This window comes from Ambystoma mexicanum, chromosome 1p, assembly GCF_040938575.1.
Source record: "Ambystoma mexicanum isolate Mex_15411 chromosome 1p, UKY_AmexF1_1, whole genome shotgun sequence".
NCBI lineage: Eukaryota > Metazoa > Chordata > Amphibia > Caudata > Ambystomatidae > Ambystoma > Ambystoma mexicanum.
In genome coordinates this window covers 1,389,292,305-1,389,312,464 of record NC_090921.1, presented here as the reverse complement: position 1 = coordinate 1,389,312,464, position 20,160 = coordinate 1,389,292,305, and the positions used below count along the sequence as shown (strand labels likewise).

The following is a 20,160-nucleotide window of genomic DNA, read 5'->3' as shown; positions in this document are numbered from 1 at the left end:
CTCATCCAGAACTGCAATGACTTTCTTAATGTATTGTCCACTCCCACACGTGACATTTGCACCTCCTCGATACAGCGAGTAGGAAAAAGTCTCTGAATCAACATTCTTAACTTCCAGGGCCGCAAGCATCGATCTCCCTGTTTTAGATGTTTAGATCATTTTACTCCAGAGAATCTGTTCTAATTTATTATCCATTTATTATTGAATATTGCCACATGTTTTCCATGGTTTTACACCCTTATCGTAATTTAACAAACTGAATGATTGTCCTATCTATGTTTTTTAATTTCCTGTAATTATGCTTTTATGGTCTTTTTATGCCGAATAAAGTTATGTTTAAGCAGAAGATGGATGTAAAAGGCAATCACAGTATTTCTGTCCCTGTAGTCTCATTTTAGGGCCATATTGATCATTTAAGACCCCAGTTCATAACCTTTAAAAGGCTTTGAACTTCACATTGCTGCAAAGACAATTTCCAGCAGACCCCTGCCAGAGTGCCCTGTTTAACCAAAGTCTGCCTATTCTATGCATTTCTTTACAGGGGTGGGTTCCTAGTATCTTAATATTGTGCTTGCAAGTTTAGTGTAAATAAAGACTCCAATTTTTCATAGAACCTTGCTTGGAAATGTCTTTTATTGTGTTAGCACAGTACTGTTGCTGTTCTGGATGCTTCATTTCCAGCTCACACACTTCTTGAAGGGCATAGCCTGCCCTCGGCGCACACTACCTTAGGAGGTGAAGGAGGCAGAGATATACCATTCATATTTTGCCTGTTTCACCTTTATGATTGAGATCACGGCTGATTTAGTAGTAGTGTGGGCCGAAGCAGGTGTTTAGAAAGCACTATTCATCCCCGCACCCCTGCAGAGCAATAGTCATTTCATCACAATCACATACCCTGTAGAGAAATCATCTAGCCCGAGGAGTGAATCGTGATATGGTCGAAACACCATTTCTAGGGGTTTGACCACCAAATGGTGTTCTCACGGCTTATTCAAGACCACACAAATGGGCTTGACACTGTTGGGTGTTGCTTGAGAATATGGGCAGATATCATTTAAACAGACTCAAAAACAGCGCTGTTTACTGCCGATATAAGCAATCAATACCATGTTATAACATGTATTAGTACCCGGCGAGAGTCAAGCAGAATGCAACACGCATTCTGATTGGCTCTCGCCGGGTCCTTACCTGGCCGAGAATTCCTCGATTCTCGGCCGGGACTCCAGCTGCCTTGTCCTCGGCGGGGGGGCGTGGCAGCCCCTCAGCCAATGAGGAGGCTCGAAGCGGGGCCATCCCCGCTCCGAGCCTCCCCACGGCTGAGAGGCTGCCTCCGTCCCCCGCTGGGGACTCGGGTAAGATTTATTTTTTTCTTCCCTCCCTCCTCCCTACCCCACCCCACTTACCTTCTTGCTCTTGCGTCCCTGGTGGGGGACGATGGCAGCCTCCAGCAGTGTGGAGAATCTGCGCCTCCACACAGCTGGAGGCTTCCATCGTCCCCTGGCAGGGACGAAGGTAGGTTTTTTTTTCCCCCCCTTCCCTCCCTCCAGCCCTCCCAATCCCACTTACCTTCTGCTTCTTTTTTTTTCGGGAGCGAACGCGCTGGGAACACTTGTGTTCCCAGCGCGTCTGCTCCCGAAGGCCGCCATGGAAAGAGAAAACGGACTCCCGTTTTCCCTTTTCCTCGCGGCCATTTTCTTGGTCGTTTTCTTTTTTTTTTCTGTCCCGAAACGCCGCGGCTGTTCGGGACAGAAAAAAATGCTTTTAGTGCCCCGGTCACGCATATAATGCGGTCCGGGGTACTAATAGCAATATGACCCTCGCGGCGGAGGCATTACCGACTCAGGTAATGCCCCGGGGCATTACCTGAGTCGGTAATGCCCCCGCCGCTCGGGTCATATTGCTTAATTAGCACCACCGCTAAGCCCATTAGAATGGTCAGAATGCAGTCCATAAATATGGTTATTGACTGCATTCCGATTGCTCTGATTTCAGAAGTAGACAGGGAAATAGCATAACGCATTTATCTGCATTCAAGAACAGCAACACAATTTTCATAGCAACCTTTCTTTCAACACGATATTTTCTCTCAGCTAGTATGTTTTTGTCACTGCCTCTTCAACGTGATGGACAACATCCAATTTACTGCATGAAAGTGAAAGCTAAAACAGGGGAATATGCTTGCACATTCGTATAAACTGTGATGTTTACATTACGTCCAATTCATGGTCATGTTAAAACCATTCCAGTTCAACCAAGTTTATAATTAAAAAGCGTACCTATATATTTTTCATCCTGTTATTTAAATACTAGAAAACAAAACCTAAATTGCTAACTCGTTTTGTTCATTTACTTTACTCACTAATAAATTCCTATGGTATCTGAATATTTTCATCACCTGCTAAAAGCCGGTGGATTCCCCAGGAATCCATTGTAAATCCTGTCTGCCATGCGTTTAGACTTTTGACAGCACACCGCGCAAAAGCGAAGGTACAGATGCGCTTTGGACTGGTTTTACACTTTGCTTTTGCACGTTGTTTTACAAAGTTGAAAACTGCACAGACCCCGCAGCACTTAAGTACTAACGTTGGCAGTCCCCTGCATTCAATTTGCACTTATTGTAAAATGAGCACCAAATAAGAGTAGCACAAAATGCGCCTGGCAAGAGAGGTAAGAGTTAAGCAGTTGCCTCATTCATCTATGTTCAGCCTGCAGGGCTCAGGTTTGAATCGCAGCAGCGCAAACTCAGCCACTCGACCTTCTGAGGAGGACACGTTGCATGTTATTAAATTGGGCAACAATGACACCTTTTCTATCAGTGCTTGGAAGTGGCAGGAGTCCAGCATAAAGTGCTACATACAAGTGTGATACTTTCATGCAGTGGATGCCATCTGTGCTGAAGGCAAAATATTTAGGAGTGATACCCTTTAACCTGATTGAGGAGGACCTCCTTGTATGCAAAATATAAGTACATTTAGCTGATGAATCCACGCATTCATGGATATATATATATATATAGCAATAACACTTCAACTTAAATGCTACTTACAGCATGTACGTAATGACGCCAAAACTCCACATGTCTGTTGGGAATGAAACAAAATCGTAGTTCACAACTTCTGGGGCCAAGAATTCCGGAGTGCCAAAATTTACTTTCAGCTTCTCACGGGGCTTGTACCTTCACCAAGAAAAGAAGAACCATAATTAAGATGGGAAGAAGCCACAGTTCATTTAATGACGCATTGGTGCTCACATTTAAAATAGAGAAATACGCTGACGTCAGGGTTCATGCAGCAGGTAGAAAATATTTGACCTGCATACAAAAATAATTGGGATAGAGACATGATTTACAAATGCTTATTTATAAAATGTTCTTAGAACGCTGGTGCACTGGCAACCGAGCATGTGAAAAGTCTTTCTTGCCTTGGGATCCTGCTAAAATGCTGTGCAAAGAAAGGAAACATTATCACAAGAGCCCAGGGGAGAGCCAGATGTGGCAGCCATTTTATCCTCGCATCCAAATCCTATGGCTGCCCGAATCAGCCTATAAGGTTAATTGCTACAAATATTTTTAAAGTTGGACTGAGTTGGGTGAAAAATTAAAAGAGCCCAGTGTGTATTATGTACTAAATTATTCAAGTCACATCCATTCCGCAGATAGCACTTAATGAAAAAGCTGAAGTCAGCTTCAAATACTGTGGGAAGTTAACCCTATCCACCACCCAATGCTAAATAGTATAGAGTGGCATCCAAATGTTTAATCCCAAATGAGGAACTATTATGATATGATAGGTTATTTATGATAAGTTATTTATAACACGCTTAATACCCGGTAATTGACCCTGTGGTTCTCTGTGTTGTCTTCCTTCCAAGGCGAGCACGTTGCCCCTGAGCTATCCTCCCGAGACAAAGATACGTCGATGGACCCCGTTTATGATCGAGAGAAGCAACCTCATCCATGAAACAACCCAGATCATCAGACCAGTTTACCAGTTCATGAAAGGGTCCCAAGGGAGGCGCAGCTTAGCATATTTCCTATAAAATCTCCTGCAAAACTATAATGCATTTGTATTGAATACAAATTATTTACACCAAGGTCACTGCCTTGAAAGGAAAGCAGGATCAGGAAGAATCAGTCGCGCGTCAGGCAAGCCTTCAGCCAGTGGCATATCAGGGAAGTCTTTATTCTGTTACTGATTATGCAAATTCCTACCCTCCTTTCGCTGGCAGGAGCACATCAGGAAATATCAGAACTTTCCCGCTGATCAGCTCACCTCTGATGAAAACAATTAGTTAGCCAGCCATCAGCTCACCGAATGTTCACCCACAACTTCCATCATCCCTAGCCAGCATGGTCAACGTTGAAGGATCATGGGAGTTGTAGGCCAAAATATATGGAGAACTGCGCGTTGCCGACCCCTGAATACTCACATTCAGTTTGTAGGCCTTCTTTAGGAGTCAAGTATCCTGATGTGAAAAGTGTTTAAATTACACTGTTAACATCATAGTGTCTGTGGCTCACAGGAAATTGTGTACTCCTCGCACCGCCTTAGAGTACATGGGATTGGTTAACTTAAAGTCATGTTCTGGAGTTTTCCTTAGTGACATATGTAAAGTTGCTACTTCATTTTACACACCTTGGCCCATATTACATAAACTTTGCACCAATGCTGTAACAATCTGCATCAACATTTACTCAAGAGCACAAATTCCCCAGGTGGAATTATGTATTGTAGCATAATTGCACTGGGTGACATTCCTGCCCACAGGATACACAGATGCACAATTGCACTACATATATTACCTATACATGCACTACTACAATTCACAGCATATAGGCCGCCTGATTGCAATATACAATGTCTGGTTGGTAGTTGAGAGCCGCCTGGGTATCTCTATTTGAAGCATCAGCGTGTTTTGGCCATTTCCTCCTAACAGGGTCAGTTCTTAAATTTTAATCTATGACTTATTATGTCAACAAATGTGAAGATATATATATAATGAAATACAGTTAGGGTTTTCTGAAATTTAGATTTCTAGGTATGTTATCATTGTATCTTGTTATCTTGTTCTAATGAATATATTAACCGATTTCCATGATTTTTATAATTTTCATATTTTAGGTTTTTACGATAGAATAGTTTTGTAAACAAGTGTCAATTGTGTAATAGTCAATTAATGTTTACATGTGAAAATAATATGTATTTGTATTTCATTGTATATGTGTAAAGTTTATTTATAAACTATATACATTAAAAAAAAAAAAATTGCACTACACCAGTGAAAGGTTCATGCAAAACTGGTCAAAACTGATTGGATCATGACCCAAGTGCTTTATGATTCTTCTAGTGATTCCCAGGATACCTTGCACCGGCTCTCTCTCGCCTTCTCTTTCTCTCGCTGACTCTTTCTCTCTCTCTCTTCCACACACATTATCTCACTCAGGATTGTAAAGTGCCTCTTTTGAACAATGTACAATGTGCATTTCTAATAATCACATCCAGTATATATTTTAGTAATAATCAGAATGTTACACTTGTTTAAAGGACATTATCAAAACTTAGAATAACCATATACATTATTTTCTAGTAGAAGTTTATAATTCCAAGATAGGACGTCTGGTACATACATTTGAAACCCTCCTCTGAGAAAGGAGGAGAATGGGACAAAGAGCACCAGTGAGGGTTCCTGCCAGCTTTGCATAAATCAAATAATGCATACTGGGACTGGTACTCAATTCCTTTTTTCACAACACTCACACTAAATTTCAAATGTTTGTAACATGGAACCATACATACTTGATTTGGACAGGCTTAGGATTTTGATGTGAGGATAAAATAGCTGTGACATCTGTCACTAAACGGGGGTCTGGTGATAATGTTTATTTTCTCTGTGCAAAGGTTTAGGCGTGCCTCAGCATAAGAATGGCTTTGCACATGCTCAGTTGCTAATGCACAGTCATCATAAGACAACTGTATGTATAGATTGTATCAGAATCTCACAATGTATTAAACGCAAGTAAGCCTGTGTGTAAGATGAAATGTCATCATACAGGGGCCAATCGGTAAAGGACATTTTCCGAGTTTACTAATTTCCTGGTGCAAGTTTGTTGCTGAAGAAATGGGGGCAAAGGGAATATAAAAGGGTAGTTGATTATGGAGTGGAATAGAAGAAAACTGTAGTTATTTAACTCTGTTTTATATGTGCCGTGTTTTCTCTCTCTTTTTGCATTCGACCTTTACCTGGATATAGGAAGCATTTGTAATGTGTGCATTGATATTTATGCTTTGTGTACTTTGGCAAGAAAAAAAAAAAGAAAAAGGTCAGTTGCTGTTGTCTAAGGAACAACTGATGAATACTTCGAAATAAAAAAAAAAAATAGAAAAACTACATAGATGGGAGTGCTTCTTTACAGGGTTTACAGCCCCTCCTTTTGAACCCTTGGATCGCGTACATTTGAATATGCTTCTAACCAATGTCAACTGTCATGTGGCCAGAACTTTGGCCGAAGGCTGAGTGAAATTGGGCCTCTCTTAATCACCTCCCTACCTCCAATTAAAATATAATGGGTCCCTTTTGCGCTCTAATCCTTCGTCCACCACAAAGGTGTTTGTGTGGTGCTACCTACCAAAATAAAATAAAATAAACTGCCTTGCGCAAAACCTTGAAAACCACCTTATTCACCTGATCACCATACCCCTGTCATGACGTCCATGGATATGTTAACTATGTTCATTTTATGTATAACTTGTATTACATCTCTGCACTCCAGTGTTGTAACTTATGCATAATGTAACTAAGCTTGCTGCAAGTAACAGCACCACAATGCCCCTGGGCTGCCTGTGCGCTATATAAATGTAAAAAATAAAAATAAATAAAAATAAATAAAATATATAAATATAAAAAATAAAAATAAATAAAATACCAAGCGATTTCTTTGAACCTATCCTCTCACGAGGATTCCTTTGCTCATCTTTTAGATGTGAACAAAGCTGCCGGAATGTGCCAGATGTTTCCAAAATGGATTCTCCTTTTGTTAATTTTGATTCATATCACAGGGGTTTACGGACTCCTCCACCCCCATTTTACAATAGATAGATCAGGCTAGCGAGTCAAGAATCCCACGCTCAAGCCGCGGCTGAACTTCCTCTGGTGGTTTTAGACCTGTTCCACCAAGGCATTGGTTGCCTCCTGGGCTAAATTTAAGGAGTCTTCCTTTGTGACATATATAAAGTTGCTACCTGGGCCTCTTCCTCTACTCCTATAAAACATTATAGACTTGTAATGGGTGACCATTCAGCTGATGTCTTTAATGTAGGGGTTAAACGTGCCACTTCTGATTGAATACATTATTTTATGCATTTGATTTTAAAAGTATGTTTTTGTATTTCTTTAGTTGGATTTATGTGTACATGCAGGCACATTGTGCTTTAATCAGAAACACATTACAAAAGGTAATACAGTGGGAGAAGCTTCCGTATTGCTGGATGCTTTCCAATAGTGGAGTAGTTACTGGTGATGGAGGGACTTCTGTGGAAATAAAAGGGGGACTGCACAGATACAGGGTACATGCATATTTGAGTTTGAAGTATAGTTTGAACAACATACAGTACACATATGTAGCTAAAGTGGAGGATTGGGTTGGAAATCCAGGAGGAATGAGGCCCATGCACATCCAAGAGGCTCCCTCGATACAAAAGAGGTGCATGTTTAGGATGCTCTTGAACCCCATCACTGTTAGGAAATGCTTGCGGTCAGACGGGGAGGCGGTGCAGTGGTGGGGAGCAAGGAAGGTAAAGGAGCAGAAGCGGGAGGCAGCAGCTGGTGAAGCAGGATGGTGTGTTAAAGGAGCGCTTGAGATTGCAGCGAGCGGAGGGGGATAATCTGCGAATGAGTGAGACAGAATGAGGGTATGACTGGGTAGAGGGCTAACCCATGAACAATTATGATCATGGTAATGATCTGGCAGTTCATTTGGGGCAAAGGGCAGCAGGTAGATGGGCTTTGCACTCTGCGTTTTATTGGGCATGTTATTTCTACATGCCTCGACTCACCGTGACACTGTGCAAGGCTCAAGGTCTGGCCATAAGCACTTTGCGCACAAGCCTAGTGTTTAGGTAACCATGCACATGAATGAGGGAATTTGGATTTCTGACATACAGCCCTTCCCAAATGTTGTTAGGGGCCTAGGAAAGTAAGCGTAAGGGCTTTGCCACATGTGTTTTCTTGGGCATGGCTTCAACATGGCCAGGCTCACCATGCAGTGAGTAATTACCAGACATACCCTCCTTGCATAGAGAACGCCTCCTCCCCAGCTATCTCTTCTTGGTGCAGAGCCCCATTGAATATAGCTGAATCCCATGATAAATTCGGGCCAGTTGTACACATAGCTCCTCTACCTTTCCCTTCCCATGCCTTCCTGTGCATCTTATCTATCCCTCGCCCTCATCTAAACTATCTACTCAACTTTGCTTCTCCCTACAACTACTGAATGTTCTATCATACTCCTCCTTTGCCTCTCTGACAGGCAAAACGCTTCAAAGCTATACACTATGGCAAGAGGCACTAAACAAATACAAGATAACATAACATATGTCTCAATCACAGTGATAATCAATAAACATTAACTTTTAATACACATTGCAACTAGTCAGAGAATGGGGTTTTCCCCACACTTCAACACTGATAGTCATGTCTGCTCCAGCCCCTATTGAAAAAGCACTGCTTACAATAAAGTGTCTATGTGAAAGGCACAGTAGTTATTCCCAGTGGCAGTAAAGCTGCTGGAGTGGGCAAGGAAACCCCACCCTCAACCAATTCATAAAAGAAATCAAGACTCCATCCTTCTAGTAGCACCTATTTTGAACCCTGTAACAAACACCCACAAGCCCAATATCGCATAGCCCAGCATCCTTCCAGATAACCACTATATTCAGCCAAACTCCCCAAACCCTGTCATCACTGTTCCCCACTAACTGTAAATATTAACCATTCCTTGCTACCCTGAGTGGTGTGCGCTAATTAATGCTAGGCTTTAAACTACCACTGGAGTCTTCTTCTGTACAACTGCCATGTGCAGCTAGATGGGTAGTGTGACAAATCAACTTCCGGGTACCAGTAGTCCAGGGGTGAATAACAGTTTCTAAATCATCAATCAGCCCCACACCTTTAATACACCAGAAGGGATCCGAACAGATTGGAATAAAAAGCAAATTATAAACCTCCTTGTCCAATTTTGGTAATGTGGACGGAAGGACAGGTTGTTATACAAAAGGTTGTGGATCGTTAGTTAGTTGCAACACAGTGAAAATACAATTATTACCCAATGATAAAAGGGACTGTCCACTCAAGGTTGTACCAAAAATATCTACTTTATTTTTGTCACAACAGACAGTTTTAGCAACACTGCAAAATACAATCCACCCTGTAAAGGAATGCAGAGGACAGACAGTTTCAAATAAGCAAACTGGATGCACTCTGGATACTGACAGGAGGGTAGTCGGTATGGTTAATAATCACAGCAGTTTGTTAAGGTTTCGTGGCTTTAGCACAAAGGGAGCAATGGGTCTTAAAATGTCTCTAAGGGCCTTCTGGTAAGGATCAGGAGGACAGAACCATAATTTACCTTGTGCTGTAGGTGTTCTTGGTGCTGGACAGGGTCAAGTAAACTTCAGGGCGCTTTGCAGACTTCTGTGACAAAGTTCGATATGGGAGTCAGCTGCGGGTATCAGGCGGCAAGACGGTTTGGCAAGCAAAGCTGGACTAATGGCTGCAGGCTAGCCTACACATCGGCTCAGGGTCAGGAATCGTCTCAGCGCTGATCAGCAGTTCTAAAGCACAGGTCGAGACGTCTCTGATGTCTTTAAGAAACGACGGCTTGACAGATTGAAGAACTCGACTGGCTTGAAAATGTCCTTTAAGGCGGACATCAGTAGATGCTCCTCGAGGGACTTAGGATATGATAGTTTATTTATATAGCGCCTATACGCAATTTGTTTCAAAGTGCTTCAAGGCAAGGGAGGGAACAAGGGAAAATACAATGACATTCTTACAGGCCATGAACAGTAAGGATGTGAAATTAACTATTGTACTTGGCCTGATGACATTTCAGTGCAAAAGCTAAGACATAGATAAGGAAGGGAGGGGGAGAGTGGGAAGGAAATGGAAACAGACAGGTGACTACCGTACTAGGCCTGACGACATTTCTGGTAGAGCCGGAGAAAACAAAAGGTGAGGGAGAGGGGTGCAGAAAGGGAGGGGAGGAACAAAACAAGCGACAATCGTACTAGGCATGGCGGCATTTCAGATATTGCTGGAGGGGCAGGGGAGAGAGGAAAAAAACAAGTAAGGGGTGGGGTGAGGAGACAGATGAGGTTGCTATCATACTAGGTCCAGGGACAATTCTGATAGCGTAAGTGCATAGAAGAAAGTAAGGGGAGGAGGAGAGGAGATAGGAAAAGGGAGAAAGGGAGAGGAGGAGAGAAGAGAGAGTAAGCTGTCAAAAAGAGTGGAGATGCAAGAGGGGAGAGTGAAAACAATAGTAGACGTCAGTAGTAACACATAATGTTGCAAGACTGGATACAAGATGAAGATGGGAACAGCATGATTCAGGGCCATCATGAGAAAGGGTGACGCACCGTGAATCAATGAAGTCCATAAAAGTCAAATCCAGCATTGGCCACAAGACGGTGATGGTGAAACCAGAATATATCAGGACATACTCCTGCAGAGGTAGGCTGGAAGGTGTGGAGGGGGTGCAGGGTACAAGATACAAGCAAAACAGGCAACACCAGTGTGCGAGACGGTGGGGGGCACAAGGGAACATCACGGGGGACCAGAGGGGTGGGGATGGCCTGTGGGGACAGAGGGAGCAAACACATGTTGGTGCATGCTTACCTGCTGTCTGAGCAGGGGTTCGAGCCCTGGATCCTCCTGGTCCGAACAGGTCCAAACAGGAACTGCCCTTTTCTTTGTCTGCCCATCGCTTAGGACGCCCGGGCGAGAGACGCTCTTGATCTAAGAGTTAAGAGCAGGAATGAAGAGGCAGGGCTAAGAAGGTGGGTGGTACCTATGCCAGGTGACCTAGATCCACTTGCACCTGCTCCCCGTCTGCAAGGGAAAAGAGGCTGGAGAGTTCCTTACGTAGGGAAAAATAGCGGCAACCAGGAAGGCACGAGGTGGGCGGGGCTTGCTAAGTGGGGAAAAAGAGCAGCAACCAGGAAGGCACCAGGTGGGGAGCGCTTAGGCCATGTGACCAAGATCCACTTGCACCTACTCCCCATCTGCAAAGGAAAAGAGGCTGGAGGGCTCCTTAAGTAGACAAAAAGAGCAGCAACCAGGAAGGCACCAGGTGGGCGGGGCTTGTTAAGTGGGGAAAAAGAGCAGCAACCAGGAAGGCACCAGGTGGCCGTGGCTTGCTAAGTGGGGAAAAAGCGGCAACCAGGAAGGCACCAGGTGGGCGTGGCTTGCTAAGTGGGGAAAAAGAGCAGCAACCAGGAAGGCACCAGGTGGGCGGGGCTTAGGCCAGGTGATCAAGATCCACTTGCACCTGCTCCCCATCCCAGCTTCTTCAGTGGGCTTGTGTCATCCGTTAAGGCAGACATCTTCTAGCTGTGTAGTGTGCTACAAGCAGCTGCCTTGTCTTTTGTTGTAAGTTCAGAGACCTTCTGGCACTTCCTAGCTAGGAAGCTTGCTGCAGAGTCTTGCAGGGCATGCTTTGTGCTGGCTGGGCACCAGTTCTGGAGCGGCTGGAGGGTCCTCTGAGTTCTGGATCTCCCTCTGTTCCCTGTGAGATGTTTAGGAGCGGGATCTTGCTTCCCTCTTTGGAAATCCTGGCCTTTCTTCACTGGCAGAAGATGTAAGACAGACTGTACCTTCAGCCAGGGTCCAAGGTTAAGTTCTTCTTTGTTACTTCTGGTGAAGTCATCAGATTATCTTCCAAAAGAGGGGCTCAGCCCTCTTTTAAAGCCTACCTTAATGAACCAATCCTGGGGTCCCTACCAACAATCTCATGTATGCATAAGGTCATAACCAGTGTGCTTTGCAACTGGAAAGGTAAATGGGTGAAAACTTGTGATACTAAGTCCCACCCTGTCATAAACAGAGTCTGGGTTACCACAGACTACAATCAGGTATACACCAGCCTCAGATTATTCGTAAAGGATACAAGGGGTCAACAAGACCTTAAAAAAGGATACGTGATGAGTCGGCTGTATCCCGTGTTCAACAGTAGAAGTATGCCAGAGAGACGGCTAGAAGATCAATAAGAGACCTTCCAAATGATAAAGCAATCTATCTACTTAATGAACAGACAGAGTGAGTGATCAATGGAAAGGGCCAAAAGAGAACACACACCAACCTGTAAAAGAAAAGTACTATAAGGAACAATACTATAGGCCAAAATATACATCCCAAACTAACCTGTGGTGGAGGAACTTCAGGTCTGTAGAACAACATAAATCCAATCCAGAGTCAACGACTAGGAAGAGGGTAAGGTTAGTGGGGAATCTACTCCCGAACGGCACGAGGGTCACGCTAGAGCCGGGTTGGTGCACACCAGGTTAGCGTCCCAAAGTTCGTGCACTTTAAATGTAAACTATGTTCATGCAAAAGTAAAGTATTCCATTCTCTGGAGGCAGTTCCAAAGGGCCCTTGAAAGTACTGTAATTATAATGTCCAACTGAATATATATTAAATTACACAAATGATGATAGCTTGACAGTGCTTACTTGAAGTCTTCTGGCCTGTGGATGAAGACCTTAACCTCTACAGGAAACGGGGACACTATCACAGGATCCCACCAGCGCAGTTGAACACTGATAAACACTTTCTTTATTCCTGTTGTAGTTGCCCTGGGTGCCCGCATGAAACAGAGGATCGCGGGAAGGAATGCTAGAATACAGGTGTTCCCGACTTGAAGGAGAGACTTTGTTGCGGGAGACATCCTGCTGGGCTGTAATACAGCGGGAACTTTCTGCTTGTAAGAATAGAGCATGACACGCTCTGCTTGGAGTCCTGGCAGTGGGAGACAGCCTGCTGGACTGAGATACAGCGGAAATGGAGCGGGACATGCTCCACTTAGAATACTGGCCGCAGGAGACGTCCTGCTGGACTGAAATGCAGCGGGACCGTTCCGGGTGTAGAATGGAGCGGGATACACTCCGCTTGGAGTCCTGGTAACGGAAGATGTCCATCTTGGGAGAGTGCAGCGGGAATGTTGCCGCTTGAAGGAGTGGAGAGGAATATTGAAATGAAAACCGAACTTGCTGAAAGGCGTTATAGTACCGGAGCTTCGGTAAGGAGGAACAAACAATCAGAAGTGCCGGTCAGCGCCATTGATTGCTTATATGCGTACTACGGCATCACGTAACAAATCACGTGACTACCGCGGGGCACCTCGTCTCTGCTGCCTTTCCCGAAGCGAACAGAACAGCTTCCATTGTGTAAAAAAGGGTCTTGCTGTTCTATGGGCGTAATGCTTATACCTTTGAACTTGATGTCCTCTGTGAGGAGGGGGAGCAGAGGCAGCAGGCATGACACACCCATCTTCCTGTCTGTTGTTGATTAAAGAGTCTCTCTGGTTGATGGATCTCTCTGTGGTTCCTGATTAAAGTGGCAGGTCTCCCTTGAAGCTGTGGTGAGACCAGTCTCTCTGGCTCCTGCAAATTACATTCTCATACCTTATGAATGGGGTCCCTCTAACAGGGTGGCCTACTGAAAACACCAGCCCCAGACATGACAGTTCACTGTCATTGATACTGACTGTTGGAGCTGGCTTCAGGTTGGCACATTTACACATGATAAGCGGTTGTGTTTCCTGTCTTCTTTGTTAACCTCTGCCGCCAGGCCCCCTGTGGGCCTGTTTGAAGTACCATCTAATCGGTATGTTAATCGCTGCCACCCGCTGCAGGGCCTAACAAAAGAGCTGGGTGGATCTATGGAGCTTTTTTTATTTAATTAGGCAGGCCATGGTAGGGGGAAGCTTGGCCCTCCCCCTTTCTGGAGATGACATAGTGTATTCCTGGCTGTCAGATCCAACTAAATATGACAGGGCAGACTGTGCCTGTAGGTTGTGTCCACCCAGAGTACATGGGTCTATGCGTTTGTTGTGGTGTGAGCATAGGAACATGTGTGTGGACTAGCCACACACATTTTCCTAAGGTTGGTCTACCATCATTCCATTTAATGAAAACATTCAAAAAGCCCAGGCGAGCACACGTCCACCATGCCGATGGACGAATTCCTCACAGGTGGTAGACCTGCACATTTGCCGGGACTGCTCTTCCAGTGAAGGCTGTAGGATTGGTGTCACAATTTGTCCCAACTAATCCAGTAGGTAGCAAATCATTACCAACATCACTCCATTAAAGGCAACTTGGAAATAAAAGAAATGATTTAACAAATGTGGTTTACAGCACCAGAGGCAAAAAGGAGTTCCAAAGAGACAACGTGACAAGAAAAAAAGCCATATGATGTATATAATGTAAACGAGTAGGTCAATGACCCTGCTGTAGACATCTATTAATAACCTGATATTAGCTAGTGTGAGCCATTGCATTGACAGTTGACTCTCAATAATTCAACAATAACACAATTATAACACAGCCATACTACATACTGAAACAAAACAAACGTTCCTAGTATTATATAGTTATGCTTCAGTAAATGCTTTGATTGTGGCTTAATCAGAAGACATACTTAGAAATGGCCCACCCTACGACTGGGAGTCGCATTGGTCCTCTATGGTAGGACGGTGCAGAGTAAAAGGCAGGAAACAGTGAGAGTGGCCACAGTCTATATTGAGGAGAAGGAGGTGACAAACAGGGCGCTGCAAAGATCCCTCGTTAAACGCCGTTAGCGACCATTGCAGCAGAGCAGGAAGCAATAGTGTATAAAAAGACGGTGTCATGGTCTTGCATTTGATTTGTACACCAGTAAGAGAGGCAGGGAGCGCTGCATGATGGGACATGAGTTTTGGAAGCTCACTAAAAAGATGAGACAAGTAAGATGAAAATACAGGAGAAGGAGGGAAGGGAGGTCGACACAAGTTATGGCGTCACATCCCTTTCAGAAATAAAGACAGTGCCGGGCAGCATTCTCAAGGACAAAGAAACAATGCGGAAAATAAATGTCGCAACTTGAGGCTAATGTCGCAATTTGAGGCTGTCAGGGATGTCGGAGGTGGTGGTGGTGAGGGACGGGGCAAGGGGTTTCGGGTGGTTAACTGAAAGGAGAAGTGTGGGTGGTTAGCAGCAGCATTAGACACTATTTGTTCACACACAGAATCTCATTTTCGAGTTCCTTGTAAATACGCAGAGTATCTGGTACGTTTAGACTTTTGCATAGGCAGGTCACCTCTGTGCAATTTTTCACTTTCACATACTTGTACGCTACTCTTTTGCACTCTGCCATGCAAAATAAGTAAATGCTGCTTGCCATTTAAGAATGGCAGGCAGCATTTACAATGGGTTCCTATGGTAACCGACTGCTTTTTGCTGGTTGTTAGGTAGAATCCTGTGCAGTGCCCTTAGGGACCACTACACACAATTAAGACTACAGGTGGCAATACAAGTTTTACCTTTGGTACAAGCCTGTACTACTATGTCAAAGTGGTAGCAGTAGCGGAGCAGCCAGCCTTATCTCAAGAGTATATGAGCAGTAGCAGAGATTACACAAAGGGACCACAATTACTGCGACTCAAGCAAATACTAACTCAAGGTTGCAGGTAAAAAATATAAACCATTTGTTATAAACACGACACTTCTATTAATTCAAAAACCACACGAAAAATACACTACAACCAACCAATTCACTTTGTATATTATAGCTCAAGGTAAGTACCCTGTGTTTTAGCGGACCGGTGTTGCGAAACAAAAGACGTTACCAGGAATACACTTGCAATCACTTTTTGACAGTTCGGTCTTACTAAATAAACGCAGATCCGAAGCAAGAAATGTTACCGGGGCAAAACACACTTAGCACCTGAGATACCCAGAGAGAGTTGGGGGCAAAAATCATAGGCAATACTTTTGTCATGGCAGACAGAATCAGAGAACACTCATGGACAGAAATTCAAGAGTCAATAGGCCAGAGCCAGTGTCAAGTGGAACCGGGTTCCTGTTGTTGAGGATCACACATTCGGACAGTTCACGATTCAACGTAGCTAGGAGTACTTAGATATTATCAACAGAGGAAGCAAATGTTATAAGAAGGAGGGAAGACAAGGGCAAGCCTTGGAGATGAAGAAAAGGGATTCACCCTAATTCCTCAAGCAGAACACAGTACCTTATTCAAAGAAGAGGCTGGTGCCACGGCAGTTGTTCCTGGTAGTTTCCTGCAGACCCTCGGTTCCTGGAGCTTCGGGGCGAAGGAGAACGTCTGGAGGGGTCTGCACCACACAGGGATGAAGCCGGCAGCAGCGACGGTGAATAAAAGGTGCGCTCCTTAAAAACAGGAAAGGCTCTTCAAATGGCTATCCGGACCACTACAGCTGTGTGCAGCGATTTCGACCAAGAAGAGGATCCTCTGGGTGTAGAAAGTGAGCTGGTTATCCCCACCAAGCTCAAGGGAATAAGACTCCGGACTGGATCTTCTCTGGTCGTCGTAGGGTAGATAGCTCAGGACTGCAGCAGGGCTTCACCGGGATGGGATAGTTGCAGCAGCTGACTTCTTCTCCACTTCTCTTCGGTTCCTTGTAGTTTCAGTGGCGACTCTGACTTCTAGCCCAAGAGACCTGCCTTTTATGCGAAAATCCCCCATTCACACAGCCTGGCTGTCAATCACGCAGCAGGGGGGTTGTCCAGCCCGGGCAACCACCTCAGCCAATCATGGCAAAGTGCGTCTTGGGTTTCCTAGGATACCCTGTGGAGGGGACGACTACACCCCTCCCTCACATTCAGCCCACCTAGACACCCAGGCGCCTAGAGGAGGGCTTCTTGGCAGAAGCCCGCCAAAATACAGTGAACAAAGAAGGCAAACCTGATTTGCCGCGCAAAGTAAAACACAAGAAGGACTTTAACAAAAAGAAATGGCGAATAAACCCCACCGGAGCCAAAAGAAAAAGTATTTGGCCAAGCAGGTTTAAGTTTGAGGCTAATATAATAGCCTTAAACAATACCACGTTTATATAGTATAATCGCGGTAGAAAGGTTAGGATAGATACCACTGCCACCAGCCACGTCTAAATGTTAAAAGAGCGAAACAATGCTCTAGGAGGTACAGATAAAAAGGGATAAGGATTAACCCCTTCCAGTACTCCATGTAAGATGGGGGTGTACTGGATCTGTGGTTAACTGACTAAGTAAAGTTAATGGTAACTTTACCCTTTTCTGGGGGACAGTAGTCAGCCCCAGAAATGGAGTTGGGGGGAGTCTAAAAGACAACCCTGTGTCACTGCACTTAAGGTGCTGTGTAAAACACAAAGGAATGGGGGCTACTGAAGTGGTGTACTTCAGAGTCCACAATCACAAAAAACAGATGGAACACACATGGCAAAACATGGGTAAGAGTGGGGGAAAAGCTCACACTCTTACCAAGTGAAAAAAATAACTCCAGAAAATCCAGCAAAGCTGCTGGGGGATGCACTAGGTAAGAGAAATTAGCCATAGAATGAGAATTCTCCCTAACACTCGCCCCCCCCCCGACTAAGGGACAGGAGGATTTAATCCACTCCTGGATGGTTCTCATACCTCTAGTCGGTTATAAACATCCTAGAGAGACCATCAGCATGTTGGCTGTGACTTTCTACTCTGTTTTCAAGGTTACAATCAAAGGTTTTCCTTTGTAAGCTATATGACCTACACACCCTTTGAGAGACATCTTTCTTTTTGAAGCTATAGGGGATCTGGCTGACCAGTCCCTCAGAAGTTGGTACAACTCCTGAACCTGTGATAGGCATTTTCAAGGGGTCCTTATAAAGGATACCCTTAGATCTAGAGTGGCCTCCAGGGTTCCTTACCACCTCTCTTTTGGGAGCAGGTTGGGTCTCAGGCATCATGGTTGGAGGGGCGGGGGATAAGCAAGGTACATGCTTCCCCTTCCTCTTAGATCTAACCTTACCTACTTTAGGAGTTCCTCTCCTAACATTAGGATTTGGGTTGGAGTCTTCTGTAGAAGGTCCAAGAGTCTGAAAGGCTTTGGCCTTAGACTTATCTTTTCTGGCTTTCCACCAGCACTGAGAATTACCAGTTCTCTTAGGCCTAGAGAGGGGTCCAGTTGGTCTATCCACCTTTTCCTCAGAAGCAGGGGGAGTCAGAGACTTTAAAACTGGGAGAACAATGATGGAGCGTGGTTTGGGCTCCCATTTCCCTAATATACTAGCCTGAAATTTGCCTGGGTTAGAGATCAACCTACTAACACCAGGGCTTGTAGTGGGGTTCTCTGTAGAGGTTCCCAAAGGCTCAGAGTGGTCCCTTAAGGTAGCCTCTCTAGCCAATTTGGTTTGGTTCTGCTTCTCCATACTGGGAGGCCTGGGGTACTGGATACTACTCCTAGAGTTTTTAGATAGATCATTCCCCAACAGGACTCTCCCAGGCACCTCACTCTGAATACTGACATGGATCCTCACTGTCATTTTGTTATACTGAATGAGAGCTGGTAGAATAGGAACCATTTGGAGAGGGCCTCCAGCAAGTTTGGTGGGGTCTTTGGGTGCCTTAGCAACATCCTCAGGCCTGGAAAATCTTTCATCCACAACTGTTCTGCTGGCCCTAGTGTCTCTCATGGCAGGGGTGTCCTGGCCATTTACAAGAACACTGTCCACATAATACTCCCTAGAGTTTTCAGGAATGGAGTCATACACATCACTATTTGGTTTCTTACCCAGACCCTTGGACTTTAAGGATACAGTTGCTTGAAGAGCCAAAGGTTCTTCAGCAAAAAAGTGAAAGTGAGCACTAGCCACCTGTACTTCTCCCTCTGGGGAGAACGTTAAGGAGGTAGTGCTGACCCCTGCAGGTTACCCTTGCATCTGGGATCTCCTCTCACATGGTCAGTTGACCCACAACTAAAGCATTTACCAAATGCTCTCTGGAATGGGGTTATGTCCTGACCTACCTCTGGTTTGGCGCCAGGAGGTACACTAGCCCTATTTGGTTTCCCTTATGGCTTACCCTGGTTATGTTTGGGGACCTCTTCTGGATGGGAGGTATTGGAATTCTCCTTGTCATCTTTCTTTAGCTGCTTTCCCTCATCCTTTTTCTGAGTTACCCCAGAATCCTTGTGAGTAGCCCTGTTGGCAACCCACAAGTCAGCAGCCTTAGCTAGCTTCTTAGGCTCTATCTCCTTTGAATCAGCCAAGTGCTGTCTAAGCTCAGGGGAGCAGACATCAAAAATAGACTCCAACATTACAAGATTCCTCAAACCTTCATAAGTGTTCACTTTGTAACCCTTAACCCAACCATCTAAGTTTTTCAAACATTCACACACCCCGGTAGCCCATGGGGTACCATCATGCTTTGTGAGGGTTCTAAACCTCTTAAGATACTGGGAAGGGATCTTCCCAAATCTAGGTATTAATGCTAGCTTCACACACTCGTAATCCTGTTTATCCTCCTCCCCCAACTCCATTACAGCATCACTTGCAACAGGGGGAAGCCTAGAGAAAAGCTAAGGAATCAACTGATTCCCTGAGATACCTTGAATACCATGATTGTACTCAAACATTGCTAACCAATCCAAAATATCAAGTTTAGTCTCATACATACCAATCATCTCCTTTGGCATACGGGGTCTCTTAGGGCTGGAAGACCTAGAAGACTCTGGGAGAGAAGCATTTTCTGCAGACAATTTCTTCATCTCTAGTTCGTGATTCAGCTCCATTTCTCTGAGCCTTAACTCTTGATGTTTCATGGCAGCTTGTGCATCAATACGTTTCACTTCCAATTCAAGTCTCATTTTCTCAAATGCAATACACTCAGGAGTAAGTGTAGCACCTGTGGGGGTCCCTGTGGACAGAGGTTGTGCTTTCTGAGCAGGCAAAGGAGTTGTAGAGTTTCCCAACAAGGACTCATCTACTTCTTCAAAATTAACACTCTCAGAATCATAAACATCAGTATCCACATTTCCTGGAGGGGTAGGCCCTTCTGACCCACTCTCCAGACTTTGTTTTCCCATTAACTTTGCAATCAATTCAGATTTCTTTCCTTTACCAGAGAGACTCCT

General features: G+C 44.7%; 1 protein-coding gene across 1 annotated transcript in view; it reads right to left on the bottom strand.

The window, feature by feature from the left end:
* MYLK3 (myosin light chain kinase 3) overlaps positions 1 to 20,160 on the bottom strand; it is a 529,860-nt gene that overhangs the window by 126,769 nt on the left and 382,931 nt on the right. The window contains exon 10 of the mRNA XM_069607066.1: positions 3,050 to 3,178. Coding sequence (XP_069463167.1) covers positions 3,050 to 3,178 — 129 coding nt within the window. The remainder of the gene's footprint in view (positions 1 to 3,049; positions 3,179 to 20,160) is intronic.